At 44.5% G+C, this 19249-nt stretch overlaps 1 protein-coding gene across 3 annotated transcripts in view; it reads left to right on the top strand.

The window, feature by feature from the left end:
* The window catches only part of SETBP1 (SET binding protein 1), a 264740-nt gene that overhangs the window by 113750 nt on the left and 131741 nt on the right, over positions 1 to 19249 (top strand). For 2 of the 3 annotated variants that reach the window (XM_066180876.1, XM_066180874.1), the window contains one exon: positions 9756 to 9827. The exons of the other annotated variant lie outside the window; for it this stretch is intronic. In XM_066180876.1, the coding sequence (XP_066036973.1) occupies positions 9756 to 9827 (72 nt within the window). The remainder of the gene's footprint in view (positions 1 to 9755; positions 9828 to 19249) is intronic. 3 annotated transcript variants of the gene reach the window in all.

Here is a 19249-nt window from a genome sequence, read left to right as displayed (position 1 = left end):
TGTGGCCCATGCTCCTCAGGGAGCAGTAAACAGCACGAGTCAATGGGAACCCCCAACTCTTGCCAACATTTCCTGCAAGTAAATATCAATCCATGTGTTAGTCCCAGGCCAGAGAATGGTGTTATAACTGGATTGATTTGGTCACTTTTTCTAAAAAGCTCAGGGCCAGATTTCAGCACTCTTGAAAGAGTCCAGATTTTTTACTTTCAAGCCAAAAAGTCATGTCTCTCTCCCACTGTGTAAACTAAGAAGCTGCACAAGAGCCAAGTTTTGAAAAAAAAAAAAAAAAATTAGCATCCTGCAGCATTCAGCAGGACACAGTAGGCAGATTTTACTAAGAGCACAGCATGTGACAGGTAATGGAGCTGCTCCCCATTCATAGATGGGAACATAAATGGGAATTTGGGCCTTCTGCATCTGTCTTGGCAACCCACAAGAAATGCCATCACCTTCAGTGAGAAAATATTTAGCCTCTATGTACTGTGCTGTTTAGAAGTCTTTGTCCTTGTTTTGGAAGCCTCTGTGATTTAAAATCTTGGTCACCACTTTTCCTCTAACTTTGTCCATTTCTTCTGTTGACTTGGATTAAGTTATCCTTATTTGGACCAGTTAGAAACATGATTCTTGGTCTCCAAACTACTTGGGTGAGCTGAAGATTATTGATTGAGTATTTAATAAGTAATAGGGAAGGTAGAAAAAAGACAAGAAGAAATCATTTGGAAAGAGCATCATTTGGTCTCTCTAACAGCAAAACCTATACTGCATTGTGAAGTGAATCTATGTGCTTTAAACCTTCATGAGGTGAATGGCTCAGGAGAACATCCGTAGAAGCACACTAGCCTGATTTCAACCTGCCCTGCACACTGAGCAGCATTAACTCTCGTGCCCTGATGTAAATCCAGCCAGAGGTCAAACCCAGCCCTGCGGCAGCCCTGTTTGTCCAGAGGACTTCATCAGAACTGCACCATTCAGTATTCATTCCAACAGCACCAGGCTAATTTACCTCAGTCACACCTGGATTTCTGAAAACTGAAGGGCGCTGGATTGTGTTCAGAGTGTTTTCTTTCACTCTTCTCTGTCAAATCAGGGCTACTGCAGATTGAGTGGGGAACTAAGAGTCTCTATAAAGTTCTTTTTTTGTTTGTTTACTGATTCAATAGTATTTCATTACTAATAACCACCCTAGACTAACAGGCTTATTTGAACCAGGAATGCTGTGATCTCTTATGTTATTCAGTGGCAGAATAGCCAGTTTAGAGACAAGTAGTCTGCTTAAGGTGGGAGAACTCAAGGCTTGTAGTCCTTTCTTAGGGAAGCTAGCTTCTTCTGCTGCTGATTTTTAGGGATCCTTCTCTGAAAGTTTTCCACAGAATCACAGAAGCTTTTTTTATTTATTTCCCTTGTACCTGTGCAGCCATGAGAATAAGGATGGCTTGAAATTAAAGTAGTACAGTTCAGCCTTCAAATTAAAAATTTTTTGATTAGGTTTTTTTCTTGGAACCAGAGGCAGATGAGCCAAAACACTGCATAAAAGAAGATGAAAGCAAGCTGGTTTTGTTGTATTTTTGGCATGGACAATGGCTACAGAGATACTGGCAGTCATGCAAGAAGAGTGTGTTCTTAAGAGACTTCTAACCCTGCTCTGAAGACTGAAGGCTTTAGATAAGTGTCTGCATGTGGGGATCTTTATCCAAAACAAACCACCCAAACTTTTGTAGCTCACCCATCACTAATACCGATTTCCTCCTCTGCATCTCTCTGTGTTGTTGCTCGCACACACAAGTCCTTCAAGGCATCCTAAAAGATTTTCTTTGCCTGTAACAATTTAATTGCCTCTTGGCCAAGATTTTCTCCTCTGTGAAGAAAAAGAATGTGATCAAAGTACTCTGTGCTGCCCAAAGGATTTCCTCTCCTCAGCCTCACTGCACACACCAAGATTGTTTTCCTCCCCCTTCTCCTTTGCCACATCTTCTCTGTGTTTTGCACGATTGTTTCCTTTTTTTTATTTTTTCTGCCTGGAAAAATTCAGCATCTCCTCCCCCTTCCTCTGGCAACATGGGTGACAGAGACAGAGAAATCAGCACAGTGTCAGCAGGAGTTTAGCCCCGCAGCTGGGACTCGAACTTTCAGCGGCGGAGCGCAGCACTGGGTCACTGCACTAAAGCAAGCTAGATTGATACAAAGTGCTTGCTCACCCTGGGAAGGGAAGCATCAGAAGCCAGTTGATAAAAATGATAAAAATCTTCAGGCACCCTCTATTGTGAGCTTACAGTGACAAAGGCTGTTTTTCGTGGGAAAGATGACCATGGAGTGTATATTCAGTGTCATGACCCCCAAAGTGATGTGATATTTGGGTGCTCTCTGCACTAAGGGGATGATATTGCATTGGGGCAGTGTGGATTTTAGAGCAGCTGAAAATGGAAATGGAGCATGTGGACTCAACATGCTGCACACGGTGTGAAGTTTTCTGCTGTGAAGACCTGAACAATCATGTCTGCCAAGAGTTAATGTGCTCAGAAAAAGGATGCTAAAATATTCCTTCCCACTCCAGTTTGCAACTGAGAACTTGCTAGCCTGTAATATCTTTTATTTATAGCACCTTTTGACTCAAAGGATCTGAAAGGGCCTCTCTCTGTGAGTCACTTCAGTGATACCTGCAGGCAGGGGTGTTTCTCTGCAGATGACTCCAGCTGAGGTGTCAAGGCTTTCTTTGCCATGGACACATATAAGCGACCCCCCTCTGTCTTGCCAAATGCCAGCACTTAGTAATGAGGGATGGAGGGAAGGGCAGAAATCTGCCCCAAGCCTCAACAATAGCAGAGAAAACAGACAACTAAACTGTATGGGAGAGAGCACTGAGATGGTCACTGGCTAGCTTAGGAAGCAGACATTGAGAGGAAGTATGGCCAATGCTGGATGATATCCTTATGCAAAGAGCTTGTGACAGTAACACCACAGCTCAGAAGAGGGTATCTGGTGGCCCTACCTGGATAATACTCCACCCAACCTAACCAGATGCAGATGTGCTGTGGTGGCTTGGAGAAACTCCAACAGGAACCCTATACCGGGTATACATCCCAGTGGTGGAGGTGTTCCTAAGGGGATAGGCTGGGTTTAAATCCTCAAACTCACACATCCCTTAGTGAGTACAGTCATGGCAGGGCATTCCACTTATTAAAAGTCCACTTCAGCACCTGCCCATCAGCTGCTCCCCACTCAGCAGCTGGCAGTGGCCAGAGGACCAGCTCCTCCATGTGGCTCCTGGCAGCAAGGGAGGTGTCACCCAGCTCTCTGCTTCCCTCCTGCGCTATCGCTGCAGGCCGGGGAGGCAAAAGTCAGCCCCAGCTGATGGGTTTACAAATCCAAATTTCTGCTTCATCCACAGCCAGGCAAGATTTTGCCAAGATACCAATTAGGGAGCTGCTCAGGACACTGCTGTTTTGTCTGTACCACCCTGAGCATGCTGCCTGCCTGCCAGCCTGCCTCCCACTCTGCCTCTGTGACCCCCATATGAAGCTGTTGTTTTTGCTATTCCCTGATGTGGCCAGAACACGTTCAGCAAGAACCAGCCTTTTTCTGACACTTCTGCTGGGTCTCCTGAGGGATTTGCCACAGGGAGGGAGTGCCCATCTGTTCCAGTGTCCTCTAAGTCCTGTGTTTTCTAAGAGTCCTGATGTTTCTCAGTAGACAAAGCCATCCAGGCAGTCTCATGAAAAGCTCCAGAGACACCAGTGGCTGCTTATGGGGCTGTCCCCTGCCCTGGGTCTCCAGCCAAATTAATACACTCATGCGTCCATGATAAAATCCTCAGCGCATCTCTCCTCCCTCCATGGCTTCACAAGCCATTCCCAGCATTATTGTATTTTTTCTCCAAATCTCTTTCCTCCAGGCACCAGACAAGGTGTATTTGATAGGACTTTATCTCTGTCATGCATATGTCAGTGTCTGAAACTCTGGTTTAATAGGAGTCATAACATAATTGTCTGGAAGTTTGCTCTCTTGGGTCCTTTTCATGGAGAACGTGCGTTTTGCCTTCGTCTTTCTCTACTTTCCAACAAAAATTGACTCCTCCCTCCTCTGAGGAGGGGCTGGAGTTAGCACATCCTGGTATATCCAAGGGTTGTGTTGCCTGCTTTTAGGGCATCTCTCACTCTCTCCTCCTATTCCTCAGAGAAGAGAATATTTTTCTTGTGTGTACATATGAGGGGCTTTTTTCCTGTTCTTGGTCCATTGAGTATTACATCATGTATCACTTCCTTTGGTGCCCCTTCCACACATGCTGCTTTGGATTTGCGGACGGGCATGGGAGGGAGTTCCCCTAGACTTCCATGGAACCATAGAATATGCAGAGCTGGTAGGGACTCACAAAGATTATAGAATCCAACTCCAACAATCCCATCATGTACCTGAGAATGCTCTGTAAATGCTCTGGCAGCCTTGGTGTCTTGAGTGCCCTAGGGTGGCTGTTCGGCTGACCACCCCCTGGGGAAGAAAACCTTCTCCTAATATCAAGCCTGTACCTTCCCTGACAGATCTTCATGCTGCTCCCTCAGGTTCTGTCACCAGAGGGAAGATGGCAAGCATATGGACAAGCCTTGTCTTGATGGAAAAGCTAAGAGGGAAATAAGAAGGAAAAAAAAAAAAAAAATTGGGAGGAGGGTGTTTAAGAGGAGAGAAAAACAAACCAAAGCTGGTGCCAGGCTGGAACCAGCAGCTGGTTGCCAGCACAGCAGGCTGAGAAGTTGTTGGTGGAAGCGCTCAGTGCCATGTTTGGGTTGCTCAAAAAAATAAAATACAGTGTCCCTCCCTTGTTATTCTGCCTCTGCTTTCCTCCCGGCCCCACAAGCAGGAGAGACTCGGCTGCCAAACTCAGGCTTGTGTCTGCAGCAATGCCAAGGGGTGCAGAGCATGTCTGCCCTGTCACACGTGTGTGCACACACCGCCGAGGAGCACAGTGCTTGGGCAGCTCTGAGCTGGACCGGACCTGCCGGGCTCTTTGTGGGTGCAGGGACTCCCCACTTCGGAGAGAGGCCAGCCGTTGGCAACCATGGCACGATCCTTTCTGCCGATGCGAGAGAAGGAGGTGGGAGGGCTGGGGATGGAGGAGAAAGGGAGGGTGGAAGGTTGTAACGCTTGGCTGGAAAAATTTAGAGGAGTACAAAGGAGAGTGTGATGAAAAGGGGTGGTGGCGGAGAGGGGGACGGAGGCTGTGAACTGGCTGCAGTGGAGGTGGGAGGAGGTTTATGTTTGCCCAGTGGCTTGGCTGGGAGTGGGCTGGGAGGATGTGGGGTGCTGCAGGCAGGGCTGGAGGTGCTGCGGAGAGTCTGACAGCCCCAGCAGCGAAGCAGCGGGGGTTTTATTTTCTTCCTTTGTTTCCTCCTCCCTCCGCTGGGCGCTCGGAGTAGAAGGCAAGACAAAAAGCTGAACCGGTGCCAAGGAGCTGCAGCGACTCGAAAATGGCACTCTGCGCCACACTAATATTTCGAAGCTGGGCTGTGCTGGAGAGCAGGGAAACGTGTCAGGAATGAGAATGGCTGAGACCGTGGGGCCACTGGCCGGGCTCAGGAGTGTCCTCCCTCCTCCCTGCTTCCCCTACGCCTTTTAAATGCGATCCTTTTCTCCTCCAGCTTCCCCCACCTCCCCACCCCCAGTGATATTCAGGAGTTCTGGGAAGGGGATCTTTGCTGAGGACTTGGAGTGTAAAGGGGCTCATCCCCTCCTTCTATCTCTGTATCAGGGAGGGATTTATTTATATATATATATATATATATACATATATTTACATATATATACATATATAGACACACACACATATATATGTGTGTATATATGTATATATATGTATATATATGTATATATATGTATATATATGTATGTATTTTTCCCAAGGAAGAAAAGAGGGCTCTCAGAGAGTTTTCTGACTGTTTTCCAGTTGCCCTTCCCCTCCTAGTCGCTGTCGTCCTCCTCCTCCTCAGTGTACCCATAAGGCTGCTGTTGCGGCCCCGTATCTCCATGCAAGGTTACTTGTAGGACACAGGATTCTCTGCTGCAAGGTGCAGCGTCGCCTGCGTCGGTGTTTCTTTCTCTCGGTTTCTCATTTGCTGGCAGATGAGGCAACTTCCAAGCTGCTCCAGGGCTCAGCTCAGCTCCTGGCTGGTGCAGTGGCGCTGTTTGGGTTGCAGAAGCCCCTTCCTGCGAAAACCTGTCTGGATAAAATAAAAAAAACCAAACACGTAGGGCTGAAATGGCATCATTTTGTGATGTTGGTTAATTTGCAAGAAACTGGAGTTTGCAAGGGCTGGAGTTTTGTGGTGATTTCTGTCTGAAAAGGAAGGTTTTGTCCTGTGCTGATCACTTTGTCGTTCCATTCACAGGCAAGGAAAAAGCCAAACCAAACCAGAATAAACCACTTCTTTTTTTAACAGAGTTTTGATTTGTATATATTTTTTTTAACATTTTAAAAAATATTACCTTGTAGTTGTTCAGTAGTGAAAGTGCAAAGATATTTCCCCCTCCCCTTTTAAGATCATTCAGAAATTTGTATTTGAAGTTCTGGATTGTCATTACAGAAATTAGAGACTGGAGGAAGGGAGAGCCCCAGTCTCTGGTTTTGAAAACAGGTCTAGGTCCTGTTATAACAGCAGTTTTAGCTCTCACATAGTCAGCAGGTCAAGTTTAAGGACACCTTTCTAAAGCAGGGGCAGAGCCTCATTAGCTTGCTGCATCTCAGAAGCTTGTGGATTATTGGGTTGTTAGCTTGGCCCATTTTGTAGTCTCAGGCGTGGGATGATCCCTGTGACCTCTTTCTCACCTGAAAACCATGCCCTAGTACACATTCAAACCACTTCAAACCTCACCTTTGGTCTCAGACATGTAGACCTGGTTTGGGAGGACCTACCCCTGCCCAGAAAAGGCTTTTGGAAATACTGTGATAAATAGGGGGGAGTTCAGGCAGACTTAAAGATGTTGGTCTAGCATGCTCCCTTCACCCTCTTCTTCTCACAACTCCTTACAGATCAATAGTCCTTCCTCTGTTGAGGATCAAATGCTCTGTCCCAAATTAATGCTGTTGGGGGTCGCACTCATTTCTAAGTTGATGCCAGCAGATTTTGTATGGAGTAGGGTAGATAAAGCAGCCGATCCCTTGCTCTTCCTCACTTTTCAGCTGTGCTTTGTACCCTGTACTCAACTTGGGCTTGTGCAGAGAAGGTGCTGCCATTTCTTCTTGCTCTTTTCCTCTGTTACAACTGCAGGGTGTGCAGTGTTTGGCCCAGGAAACCTTGGTTTCTTCACCATGGAAAAGAAATATCGACAAGGGGATTGGCCAAAGAACCTGGACTGTGTTCTTGTACCTTCCACATAATCCAACCTGTTTTTTCTGAATAAAGGATATGCATTAAACACGCAGGTTTTCTGTAAAAAATGTGCATGCTGTTTGGTTTTCAGTTGTCTCTTTGGATGTCATGAGTTGAGCTGTTTGAAATACCATCCCCACCCAGGGCACCCACCATGCAGACCTTGCCTGAATTTCATAGAATCACAGAATCCTTGCATGGCTTAGGTTGGAATGAACCTTAAAATGGACGCAGTTCCACCCCTTGCCATGGGCAGGGACAACTCCCACTACATCAGATTGCTACAAGCCCCATCCAGCCTTGGAATGCTTCCAGGAATGGGGCAGCCACAGCTTCTCTGAGCAACCTGTGCCATGGCTTCTCCACCCTACAGCCAAGAATTCCTTCCCAATATCCCATCCATCCCTGCCATCTGGCAGTGGGAAGCCATTCCCCCTTGTCCTGTCACTTCATGTCCTTGTCTGAAGTTTCTCTCCAGCTCTCCTGGAGCCTTTTTAAGTATGGGCATATGCTCGAGATCTCCCTGGAATCCTCTCTCCTCCAGACTGAGCACTTACAATGCTTCCATCTTTCCTTGTAGGTGAGATGTTCCAGAATTTTCCAGATTTCTTGCTCACACTTTTGGCTGCAGCTACACCTGTTCCTCTGGTCAGAACCTCCTCTTTTTAACCTGAGATCTCTGAGGGTGGGAATCTCAGGGATCTATGGGATTCTAACCTGCAAGGGAAAGTGAGGATTAAAGCCTATCAACATGACCAGAGGAGACCCTGTCTCTTGTCCTGACCCACCACACACTGTACAGACCATTGCTCATGCTTTTAGATCTGGAGCCAGCTTGTGTTTACTACTGATTTTAACTTCTTCAGTTTTCAAATATCCCAGCAGATAACTTCAGTTATCAAATATCCCATCAGATTTATAGAGAGGATCCCAAAGACATGGATAGTTATTAATGTGGAGTGACAGCATCCATGTGCGCATGGCAGTAAAACAGTGTTCATTATTCAAGAAGGAGAACTGGGAGCAACAAATGAAGAGGTCTTCACAAACCTTGTTATTTCAGTAGGCATTTTCTTTCATTTCTTGAAATCTTGACCATAGGGGAGGTTGTGGAATGCATCTTGTCCATCTTGGGGCAAAAATGTTACTCTTCTTCTTTCCAAGTGGTCAAGTCAGACATCTGGGCAGCTTGGTCATGCTTCCCAGGAAGGGAGGGCTTTGACAAGGCACCTGTAGGGTTTTTGTCTTTTTTTCTCTCTGTCTAAAAGAAGTGTCTTTGGATGTATTCTCCAGAAACATGTCTGTTGTGTCTCAAGTTGCTTCCTTTAAATCCTTCATCCTTTTAGTCTTTATAATGATGAACATTGTCTACTTGCAGTTGTTATGAGGTGACTTGTGTCTGGAAGGGTTAATCTAAAGGGCTCTTCTGAGGCTGTCTTCCATTCCTTCTTCCCACACTTTTCCCAGTCCCAGTTTTATTTTTTTGGACCTGTAACCTCACATTTCTGTAATCTAAATGTGCAAATGCTTTGCAGTCACGGTCCAGTAGCTGGGTTAATCTCAGACCCCTGGAGTGGCAGATGGCTGATTTGTTGCTGATTCCAGTTATAGACAATTGTGTCACCTATTATCTTTGCACAGACTGATGCATAAAAGGATGCCTTTGGCAAAATCAATGAAAAGCAAAGAAGAGCAAAGCAAACACTCTCTGATCTGCATCGCCACAGGTGAAAATGTGAAATATTTCACCTTCATGTGAAGGGCTGGAGAGGCGGACAAAGAGAAGAGGATGTGGGAGGGGAGGAGAGGAAAACCTCATTTTCATACCAGAAGTACCAAAGCACAATGCAGAGCAGGTTTGCTGTACTCACATTTTTGAATCACAAGAACTTACTCTGTTTTAAATGGTTTTGCAATGTGGTAATCCTTGGCTTCAGCTCTCTACTTTAACTCTTATACAAACCAGGTGGGTTGGCTTCATGTGACACCTTCCTGCTCTCTTCCCAGGCTTTTCTAGCACAGGTTGTCAGAGGAATCCATGGCACCACTCCGTGAGATGACTTTTCATTGTGTGCCCCAGAGCTGCTGGGGAAAGCTGTGGTGGCTCTGTCATGCCAACGTGCTTACAAGGGACGCTTGGGAGGGGAAGCTTGCATATCATTGTGGGGTAAGGGGAAACTTGAGGGGCCCTACAGAACTCTGTGTGACTGAGGGTGGATCCCACCACTGGGTGCTCACAGAGCTCCAGCTGGCAGTGGGGTGTTGATAGTGGTCATACTGAAACATGTAAGGAAATCAAAAGGGCAGAGCAAAACTCTGGATGTTTGTGACCATTTTCTACACAGTCATCCCTACAATTAAGGTGTTCTTCTTTTCTCTTTGCTCTGGAAAACACCACAGAGTCAGATGAAGAATTTGGGAAGAGAGTGTGCGTTTCCTGTGCAGAGTCCAGTGACAAAATCAGTGAACAAGGTAAGAACAAGGGGATATGGCTGTGGTGATTTTTGTTTCATCCTTTTCCCTTTCCAAACACAATTTTGCAGTGTTGGACACAAAATTTAGCTATGTGTATCACAGAAACTGATAGTCCAAGCACTAAGCAAATGAGTCTAAAACATTAATTTGGGTTTCTTTTAATGAATGCCATTTTGATGGTTTGGGTTTTAGAACAGTTTGTATTGTGTCCAAATGATCTCTGTGTGAATAATTGTTACCAACCTCCTGACGCCAGGACCTAATTAGGAAGTAAGAACCCTAAATAGGCCATTTGCTTAGTGAGCTTCCATATGTCTCCTTGCACAGTTTATTTGCTCCACTCCATTGAGATATAATGAGAATGAAACTCTTAGGGCTGCTTTTGACTCTGAGGCTCTTCTCTTCATGTCCTATTTAGTTATAGCCCCTGTTAAGGTCTGTTTCCCTGTTTTCAGAGAGAAAAAGATAGGGTACTGCTACTTTCAGTCCAGATTGCCCAAACTTCTCTGTTTCCAAGTTTCCAATGGAAATGGAGTGAAGAAATGCAAAAAAACCCGTGCAGACTAATAAAAATGGAATGCCATCAAAGAAAGCACAAAGGTCAGGAGAGGATGATCTTGAGGGAATACTCCCTATCCTGTCTACCTCACAACCCTGCTGAAAGCTGATGCCATTGTATTTCAGTTAATGTATAGATGCAAAGTAAGGATGTCTATGGATAGAAGAAATTTGAAGAGATTTGTATTGGTTTTGTTTGGCTTTCTTGCTAGGATGTGAGGAATGGGAAAAGTTTGGTGCAAGGTGGCTTGGGTTTTTTCTTAGTTTTGAATATTTATCTCAGTCTGAACCAACATCCTCTCTGGGACTCCTTGTTCATGTGTAAATGCACGGTATGTTCTTCAAGTGTACTTTCAGAATATATCCTTTATTTCCATACACCTCTTACATGCGTGACTCCATCCTACACTTCATGTGTCCCACTTTATACTTTTAGTCCTATCATTCTGAAGTCAGCAAAACTTAAATATATGATTAAGTGTCATTTTCTATCAGGATAAACTTTAATAAATTCTTTAGGCTTGGGTTTTTTCTCACCCCCAAATCTGGATCTTGTTTAGTTTCCCAGCAAAAGACAACTTTACTTGCAGTGATTTTTTTTATGATAACTCATTTACATGTTCCCTTCCAGGAATTGTCATTGCCTCCAGAAGGGAGGTTAGTGCTAGTCCCTTCACATGATAATTATAATCAGACCTGTCAACCTTCACACAGTCTATGCTTATCACTTGCAGTTAGAAGGATTTTTCCTGAAGCCTATTACCAGTTCTGCTTCTTAGGGAAAAATAGTCATGATTTTTTCTCCTAATCTTTAATGGCTCTCAGCTTTGAAAGCATGGAGAGAAGCAAAATGACTGCCAGTTGCACTTAAAGAAACTGTCTGGTATAGAGCTCTGAAAAGCCGAAGAGTGGGCGGATAGTCTGGGAAATGCTGAGATTTAATTTGTTTGTGACAACACTTCAGGTGTGCTGGAAACACAGAACAGTTTCCCAATGGTATTGCTCACTGGAAGTATCTCTGCACACCCACTAGACAGGGGCTTCAGGTGACAGGTGGCTCTTGGCAGTGGTGCCCTCCCTCCCTGCTGTTTTGGGCAGTGATTCCTGCCTATGTTGAGAGGCTTGGAAGCAGGATGGCCAGAGAAGTGCCTGCTGTTGCTGCTGGAGGTAATGTGACTGGCATCACATGAACCAGTTGCCACTAGTTCAACGGCGACCAGCTGGGCCAAGTCATGGTGTTGAGTAGGATGTAATTCAGTATTTTATTTATCCCAGGATGCTTGAAAATTGTCCTCCCTAGTGTTATTTCCTGGGAAACACATTGACCCATTTATTAGATTTCCCCCCATTTTCAGTCCATTATTGCTGTTGATGTGCTGATAACCCCTTTTTCTTACCTTTCTAGTTTTTACTAGCATGAGGACAAAAAGGTGCAAGTTTTCATAAGACTAAATAAGTTACGCATCTTTAAGTCCTTCCTCTGTTATTACCATGTTTTTTTGTAATTTACTCAGAAATTTGGGCTCCCTTGATTTTGGGAGAATCTGGGGATGATCAGCACTTTATAGCTTTTTTAGCAAGGGAAGTGGTGGAAGATTGGGAACTCTTATGTTATGTGCGGTTTTATATTTCCAGTGCACAGGGATATGATTTGCCTTTGTTTTATTTAAACTCATTGGGAACTAGAGATTCATTTATCAGGTGTCATTCCCTGAAGGATGAATAATGCCATAAAGAGAAGACTTCACCTATTATACAAACGATTTGAAGGCTTTGCTATTACATTCTTCTTCCTGTTGAATGGAGTAAAAATGCTTTTGGCTGAACAGAGACAGAGTGTTACTTAGCAGCAGCATCTTATGACCTTTTGATCAGCTGAGGTCTCAAGCCATATTAGTGCACAGATTATGATGTGATGGAAAGAAGGCCAGGAATAGCCTTTTCATCATGAGATCTTTTCTGTGAATATCCTTCTTGGGTGTATTCAGGTGGTTAATCGCTGGGGCCAGGGCAATCACTTGGAAGCAGGGGAGGGAAATGCTGGTATAGGCAATCCAAATACACTCAGGTTTGCCAAATGCAGCTGGATATTAGAGCTAATAGTTTCTTCCTAATATTCTCCTACCCTCCTGTTTCTGTGAAGGCTGTGGGTAACCTTGAAATTTTTTTCTGTCTCCAATAATCCCATTTTGGCAGAAAGGGCAACACAAAATGAACCTTGAGTCTGTGGACCACAGGGGAGCTGTGGTCCCCGAAACAAAGGAATGCACATGGTGAATGTGGATATCAGACTGTGAAAGGAAACACATAAAAATGTCTCTGTCAGTTTAGAGATATTAACAGTAGTGCTTAAATCTATTTCAACCCTTCCAAGGAAAAAAGAAATACTGCAGGTTTCAAAAAATGCATAGCCCTTATAGTATTTCTCATTTTACAGGGCCAAACAGAGAGAAGAACGACTTTTACTTTATCTTACCTGCCTGTGCAGAATTACTCCTTAAACTTTGCTCTAGCTTTGAATCAGCCTCCTTTTCATCTTAATGGTCAAGAGGAATCTGCTTTCTCCTTGAAAATCAAACACAAAAAATTGCTCATTCACTGCTGACCCTGCACATCAATAACAGTTGTGCCAAAGCTTGACTCAGGTGCTGTGGTCACTTTTGGAAGGAAAAAGGGGCAGACACGTGGGTGTGGAATCAAGTTCTGGGTCTGTCTGAGCATAATCATATGCTGGGGCAGCCCATGCTGGTTTTGGGCTATGCGGCATCATCCTGTATATTGTTAGCACAGGAGTGTCCAAGTTGCACACTTTTTTTTCCTCCTGAAGCCAAACAAGCTGCTCATTTCAGTGTCAGGAAGAAGAAGGGCTGGCAGTGTGAGAATCCCAAACCATTAGTGTAGTGGGGATGATGATCCACCAGGTGTGGAGAGCAGTAGCTACTGCAGCCCTGTGGAAACTCTTTGAAAATAAGGAGGTTATGGAGGTGGGAGAAGCGCACAGCAGGACACCACCTCCTCTCTCTCATCTCCCCCAGCCTCTTCAAGCAGGTGCCTGCTGGACTTCCCAGTCCTCCTGCCTTTTGGACTTGGTCACAGGATCATAGGGCACTAGATTCTGCTGGCATAAAGGAATTTGCCATCCTCCTGGCATTATTTCTTCCTGAGTCAGGAAGCCACCATGAAACACTGAGGCTGTGAGCCCACATGGTGCCTTTTAGCTGCTTCTTCCAGGACCACAAAGGTGTCCAAAAACGAGCTGGGAGGCAACACCAACTCCTGACACAGGTCTGCACCATCTTTTTTTTGGGAAAAACAGGCAAAACTGCAAAAGGTGGATGGCAGCCTTGGTGCTGCCCACAAAGAAAGTGCCATTGCTGAAATACAGCCAGCGCACCAGGATAAGGAGCCCCATCCCAAGCTCCATCTGCAAACCATGAGTAGGTTGCTGCACGGGTAAGTGTCCATGAGCTAAACCATTCAAAGGGATGCATTCCTCTGGACAGCTCGCATATCAGAGTAAGAGTTTCTGATGGCAGCTTTGAGATTTTTTCACTGCGAAGGCTTTGTGGTGCGTGTGGTGAAGAGAGTGTAGGCATGAACTATTTCCTCTTCCTCCCTGCTCTGGCTTGGGGGGTGTAGGAAGGTGGGTGCCAAGGTTTGGGTGACACAGCACCAAGACCTTCCCTCTTGGTTTGAGATTGCATTAATCCTGATCTACCTTCTGCCAGGTGGCCTTGCCTTTATAAAATCAATTCTTCTTGAAGTAAAGAGTTTGCATTCAGCTTCTTGTTGCTCAGAGAAATCCATGAAAACAGATTTGCTCTGCCTTGTGCAGGTCAAAACAGAAAGTTGCTATGGGACATATGATGATATCCCCAGTTGTCATGGTTTAACCACAACAGGCCCCTCATAGTCCCTCACTCAGTCCACAACCAGCAGGATCAGGGAGAGAACTGGAAGGGTAATACTGGAAAACTTATGGGTTGGCATAAAGACAGTGTAATAGGGAAAGAAAAAGCCATGCACACAAGCAGAGCTAAAAAGAGAATTAATTCACTGCCTTCCATGGGCAGGCAGGTGTTCAGCCATCTCCAGAGAGCCAGAATCCATCAAATGTAACAATGGCTTGGGAAAACAAGCACCATCACTCCAAACATCCCCCCTTCGCCCTTTTCTCCCCCACTTTATCCACTGAGCATAATGTCACATGGTCTGGAATATCCCTTTGGTCATTTGGGTCACCTGTCCTGGCTGTCTCCTCCCAGCATCCCAAGCACCCCCATCCCCTCCCCAGCCTGGCAGTGCAAAAAGCAGAAAAGGCCTTGGCTCTGTGCAAGCCCTGCTCAGCAATAACAAAAGCATCTCTGTGTTATCCACCCTGTGTTCAGCACAAACCCAAAACACAGCCCTGTTACAGCCCCTGGGAAGAAAATGAACCTTGCCCCAGACAAAACCGGCACACCAATGTAGCTTAGTTAGAGCATATGGCAAGTACTTGAGGTGGGATGCCTTTTGGGGAGCAAACAATTTAAAGTGGCAGATTTTGAAAATGTAGTATCAGGCAGATGTCAGTGATGTGCAATGGGATAAGGAGGACAGTGATTTGTTTATGAAGTTCATCTGTCCACGCATAATATTTTTTCACTTTAAACACACCACATCTGGTTCCTTGCAAAGATTCTTAGATTGCAAACAGCAATAAACATGCATCCTATTGAGTAAGAGTGACTTCATGAACCAGCAGAAGTATTATTGTCATAACCAAATTTACAGCCATATGATTCCCTTTTTCTGGCTGGAAAGAAGTAATCTTGATCAGGAAAATAAATATGTCATACAATACCTTAAGCAAGTTAAGCAGTATCTGGGAACGTTCATGGGAATGTAACTGGGCATACTCAAAGTACTAAACCAGTTCTTGGCACACTTTTGGTCCAACTAGCAAGCTCCTAAATCATCCTTTAAGCATGGATCCCTGTGAGCTGTTTGCATTAAGCTGCTGTACTAGGAAAGTTAAGACACGGCTGTGAGCAGAGGTACAAACCTCTCTGTGCCAGTTGGCCTCCACGCCTGGGAATATTTCTGGGCACATTTAATTACTACTGTCTGAAAAGGCTCAGACCCAACTGGACTCCTTCACTCTAAACTCCATTTGTCAGCAGTGGGAGAGGGGAGCCACCACCAAAAGCTGATTCAGCCTCCCTTGATCCTGACCTGTCCAAATTGCAGACAGTTGCTAAGGCAGTTAAACTTGCACTGTTTAACATGCTGATAGCAGAGGAAAAGCTACATTATCCCCCAAAAGGCAATCTATAGTACATTTCCTGCATATTTACTAGTCACCTCTCCAGCCTCTTCAAACTCATGTAAAAAGATTATTAAGTCATTGAGGTACTCTTTCCTGCAACAGGGAATGTCACCCATTATTTTTAAATTTTTTCTCCCTTACCATGAGGGGGGTTCTTTTTCAATAGGTTTCAGCCGTAGCATAAGATGTTCTATGTAATTTGCTTTCAACAGTTTCATCCTTTATAGTTAAATGTGTCAAGTAGACAATTGTAGACTTACGCATAATAAAGAAGGCTATCATGGAAGGATACAGATACAGCATTATGTCTTTCAAATGTAGGTAAACCTTTTGTTTAATAGAGAAAGTCTTATTTTGAGTTCACCCTATCAAAATATATTTACACATATATAGATACGGGTATCTATTTTTTCTCACTGAGTTAAAAACTTCATTGAAAAGAAAGAACTCTGGCTCAGCTCCTACAACCATGGTGTAATGTTTCACTACCTTTTCTTTCATTGAAATCATCTCATGCACAAGGCGATCTGATTTAGTACTTGTTTAAACATATCAAACAAAATATTTTCCTTTCAAGAAAACCTGAAGTGTTTAGTCACAGTGGGGATGAAATTATTGATTGTATATGGCACATATTTGGAAACATGACCTTAATCTGCAGGTTTCAGGGGAAGAACGTATTTTCCCCATATACAACAGTAAGTCAGATAAGTAAATTACACTTTTGACATGTTAAAGATGTCCCATTTTAGACAAAGGAAGTGATATCCCACTTGTGTCACTGAAACTCAATGTCCTGTTTTGCTTTTTAACAGCTGCACATTTGTTGTTTCAGTGTCCCAGTTTGCTCTCAAGTATAAATGAACTGCTACATACCAAATAATCAATAGTTCTGCCAGCTCTGGAAATATAATATTGCTATTAATATTGATCCACACAACAGAAATCAAGGCATCAAATTTTGCAGCCATTACTTGCCTGCATCCTGCTTTTTGCCTGCAGAGTAATCGCTTGAAAATCGCTATTCCCTAGGGAAAAATATTTTATATTCACCCTCATTCCCTGTGTTATAACGAGCACAAATATAAACACAAGGGGGTCAGGGAACAGGTGACCAGCCGATAGGGTACATGTAGATTTATTTTAGCCTTCTGTGGTTTCTGGGTGCAGCAAACCAGATGCAAAGAGCACCAGTGAAAAAATGTGCATCAACCCTAGTGTCACTCTCTAAGGGCGCAGCAGACAGCCTGGCTGGCCAAAATAATCAGTGTTCTGGATCTTAGAGCCCTTTCCAGTGCCTAAAGGGGCTCCAGGAGAGCTGGAGAGGAACTTTGGACAAGGGCCTAGAGTGACAGGACAAGGGGGAATGGCTTCTCACTGCCAGAGGGCCAGGATAGATAGGATATTGGGAAGGAATTCCTGGCTGTGAGGGTGGGGAGGCCCTGGCACAGGTTGCCCAGAGAAGATTTGGCTGCCCCATTCCTAGAAGTGTTCCCATGTTCGACAAGGCTTAGAGCACTCTGGTCTAGTGGGATGTGTCCCTGACCATGGCAGAGGGGCTAGACTAAATGACTTTTAAGGTCTCTTTTCAACTCAAACTATTTTGTGGTGCTTTGGGGAGGGTGAGATGGTCTGTGGATGGATGGCCTGAGGCCTCTGACAGCCCCCTCCATGCACTGGGAGCACCATCAGCAGTGAAAGCTCATACGGTTTTCTTGCAGACATGATTTCAGATTCAAATTCTCAGGTGGGAAAAAAAATGGTCCTGCAACATTGAGTATTGCTGGCAGCATTAAAAGCATCTGTTCCTTGTTCTCCTGTCCCCTCTGAGCTGCCAGGCTGCCTTGGGAGGGAGAAAATGTGGTGCTCCCCATTCTCACATGTGTGTTCACACACACCTCTGTGAGTTTGGTGGGTTTTGTCATATCTGTAATGACTTTGCAATAAAGCTGTGAATAAAAGTTTGGCAGACTGGTTTTATAATTGTCAGCCTTCCCAGAATCAGCCCAGAATTTCATTAACTGAGGTGTAGGCATGATTTCTTATAAGCTCTTTTCAGATTTTACTAGATCCAGATAAATTAAATCAGTATTTTATCTATGTGCCACCAAAATTAGTTGTCACTGATCTCTTCATAAAGGAATACCATAGTTCTGGTCCCTTATGTTTGAGCAGCAGCTGCACTAGATGATGCTCCCATTTTTTAATAAGTGCCTGTAGTTTAATAAGAATGGTGGGAAATAAGAAACTCTGATATGAGTAAAGCATGATCTTGGTGAGGATAAGTAGATGAAGTAGGAAATTTGAGAGGGAATGGTCACACTATGATTCTGTGGCAGGGTAAAGGTGTAGGGTGGTGTTGGAAGTGTAAAAGCAGGAGCCTCAGATGGCTGGAAGGAGTCCGTGAGAAGTTCTGACAGGGTAAGGGAGGAAAGAAATCTGTACTTTCACATGACTTAGGAAGAGGGCATCAGAAGAAATTGTACCATCTGCAATGCCTTGCTCCTCTCCTTGAGATGGTGGCCTGATCATGATTCAGTGTCATCATGACCCGCTCTGCTACCAGCTTAGTTCTCTCTCCTAGGTGACCTTTATCCACATTGTCCCCGGACTCCCAAGGAGCAAATTTATCAACCTTATCCTTGATCAGAGAACTTTAGTTTATCTCTTGCATGAAAATCCGTTTAGCATCTGTGAGATGTAGCTCAAGACAACATCTTGGGAAGTCTACCTGAGAAATGAGATTTGTATTATCTCTTACTGGGAGCAATCAAGGTCAGGATTGAAGAGCAGTCACAGTTGCAGGGGAAATGAATGCAAGGCTCTTTATCTACTAGCAATTCCTAAGACCTCACTTCATATCAAAAATTACATTTCTGCACTCTTTCTGAGGCAAGAAACTAAGACACTCAGCCAGGAGCAAGTATGACTTAGGGTTGCGTCTTTGGAAGAACATGGAGGTAGGGCTGGAGTTGTCATCAGCTGTAGCTGTGTAGTATCAGCAAAAAGAGGTGATGCCATGATTGCAAGCTTTCAAAACATTTCTCCCCCCACCAGTAGCACCTCTTCTCTGTACAGCCTCAGCAGCTTACTTCAGCTGTGACTGAATCCACAAGTTATATCATTATATCTTTTGCTCCCATTGGATGGTGAGTGTACAGCCATTTCTGCCCTTATCTGTTCTTTAAGATAAAATGACCCAAAATGCCATCATTGAAGTTCAGAGGTCATCAATGACTTTAAAATCCTCTCCAAATGCCTTGGATCAAACCCAAGTGAAATAAAAATCCATGAAAGAGTCAAGGGGTCAAGACACCAAAATAATGTGTCCAAGGCAAGCAGCTTCCTGGTTTCAGAGTGTTTCTGGCAGCCATCTGCTCACTTGAATTTGAGGATGTGATGCTTTTAGAAGTCAGTGAAAAAAACAGACTCAGAGTCTTCAGATATTTTACTTGATAACAGGATTCTCTTTTTTGTGCCTGTTTTCTTGCAACCTCAAGAATGTCCTGTTTTGCAATACTGTCAGCAGGTGTCTGTAGTGCTAAAATACCAG

The sequence above is a fragment of the Chamaea fasciata genome, unplaced genomic scaffold (genome assembly GCF_029207755.1).
Source record: "Chamaea fasciata isolate MVZ Bird 193981 ecotype frontalis unplaced genomic scaffold, bChaFas1.0.hap1 SCAF_4, whole genome shotgun sequence".
In the NCBI taxonomy this organism is placed as follows: Eukaryota; Metazoa; Chordata; class Aves; order Passeriformes; family Sylviidae; genus Chamaea; species Chamaea fasciata.
Note: the sequence above shows the minus strand (reverse complement) of the source record. Positions and strands in the feature narration are given on the sequence as shown.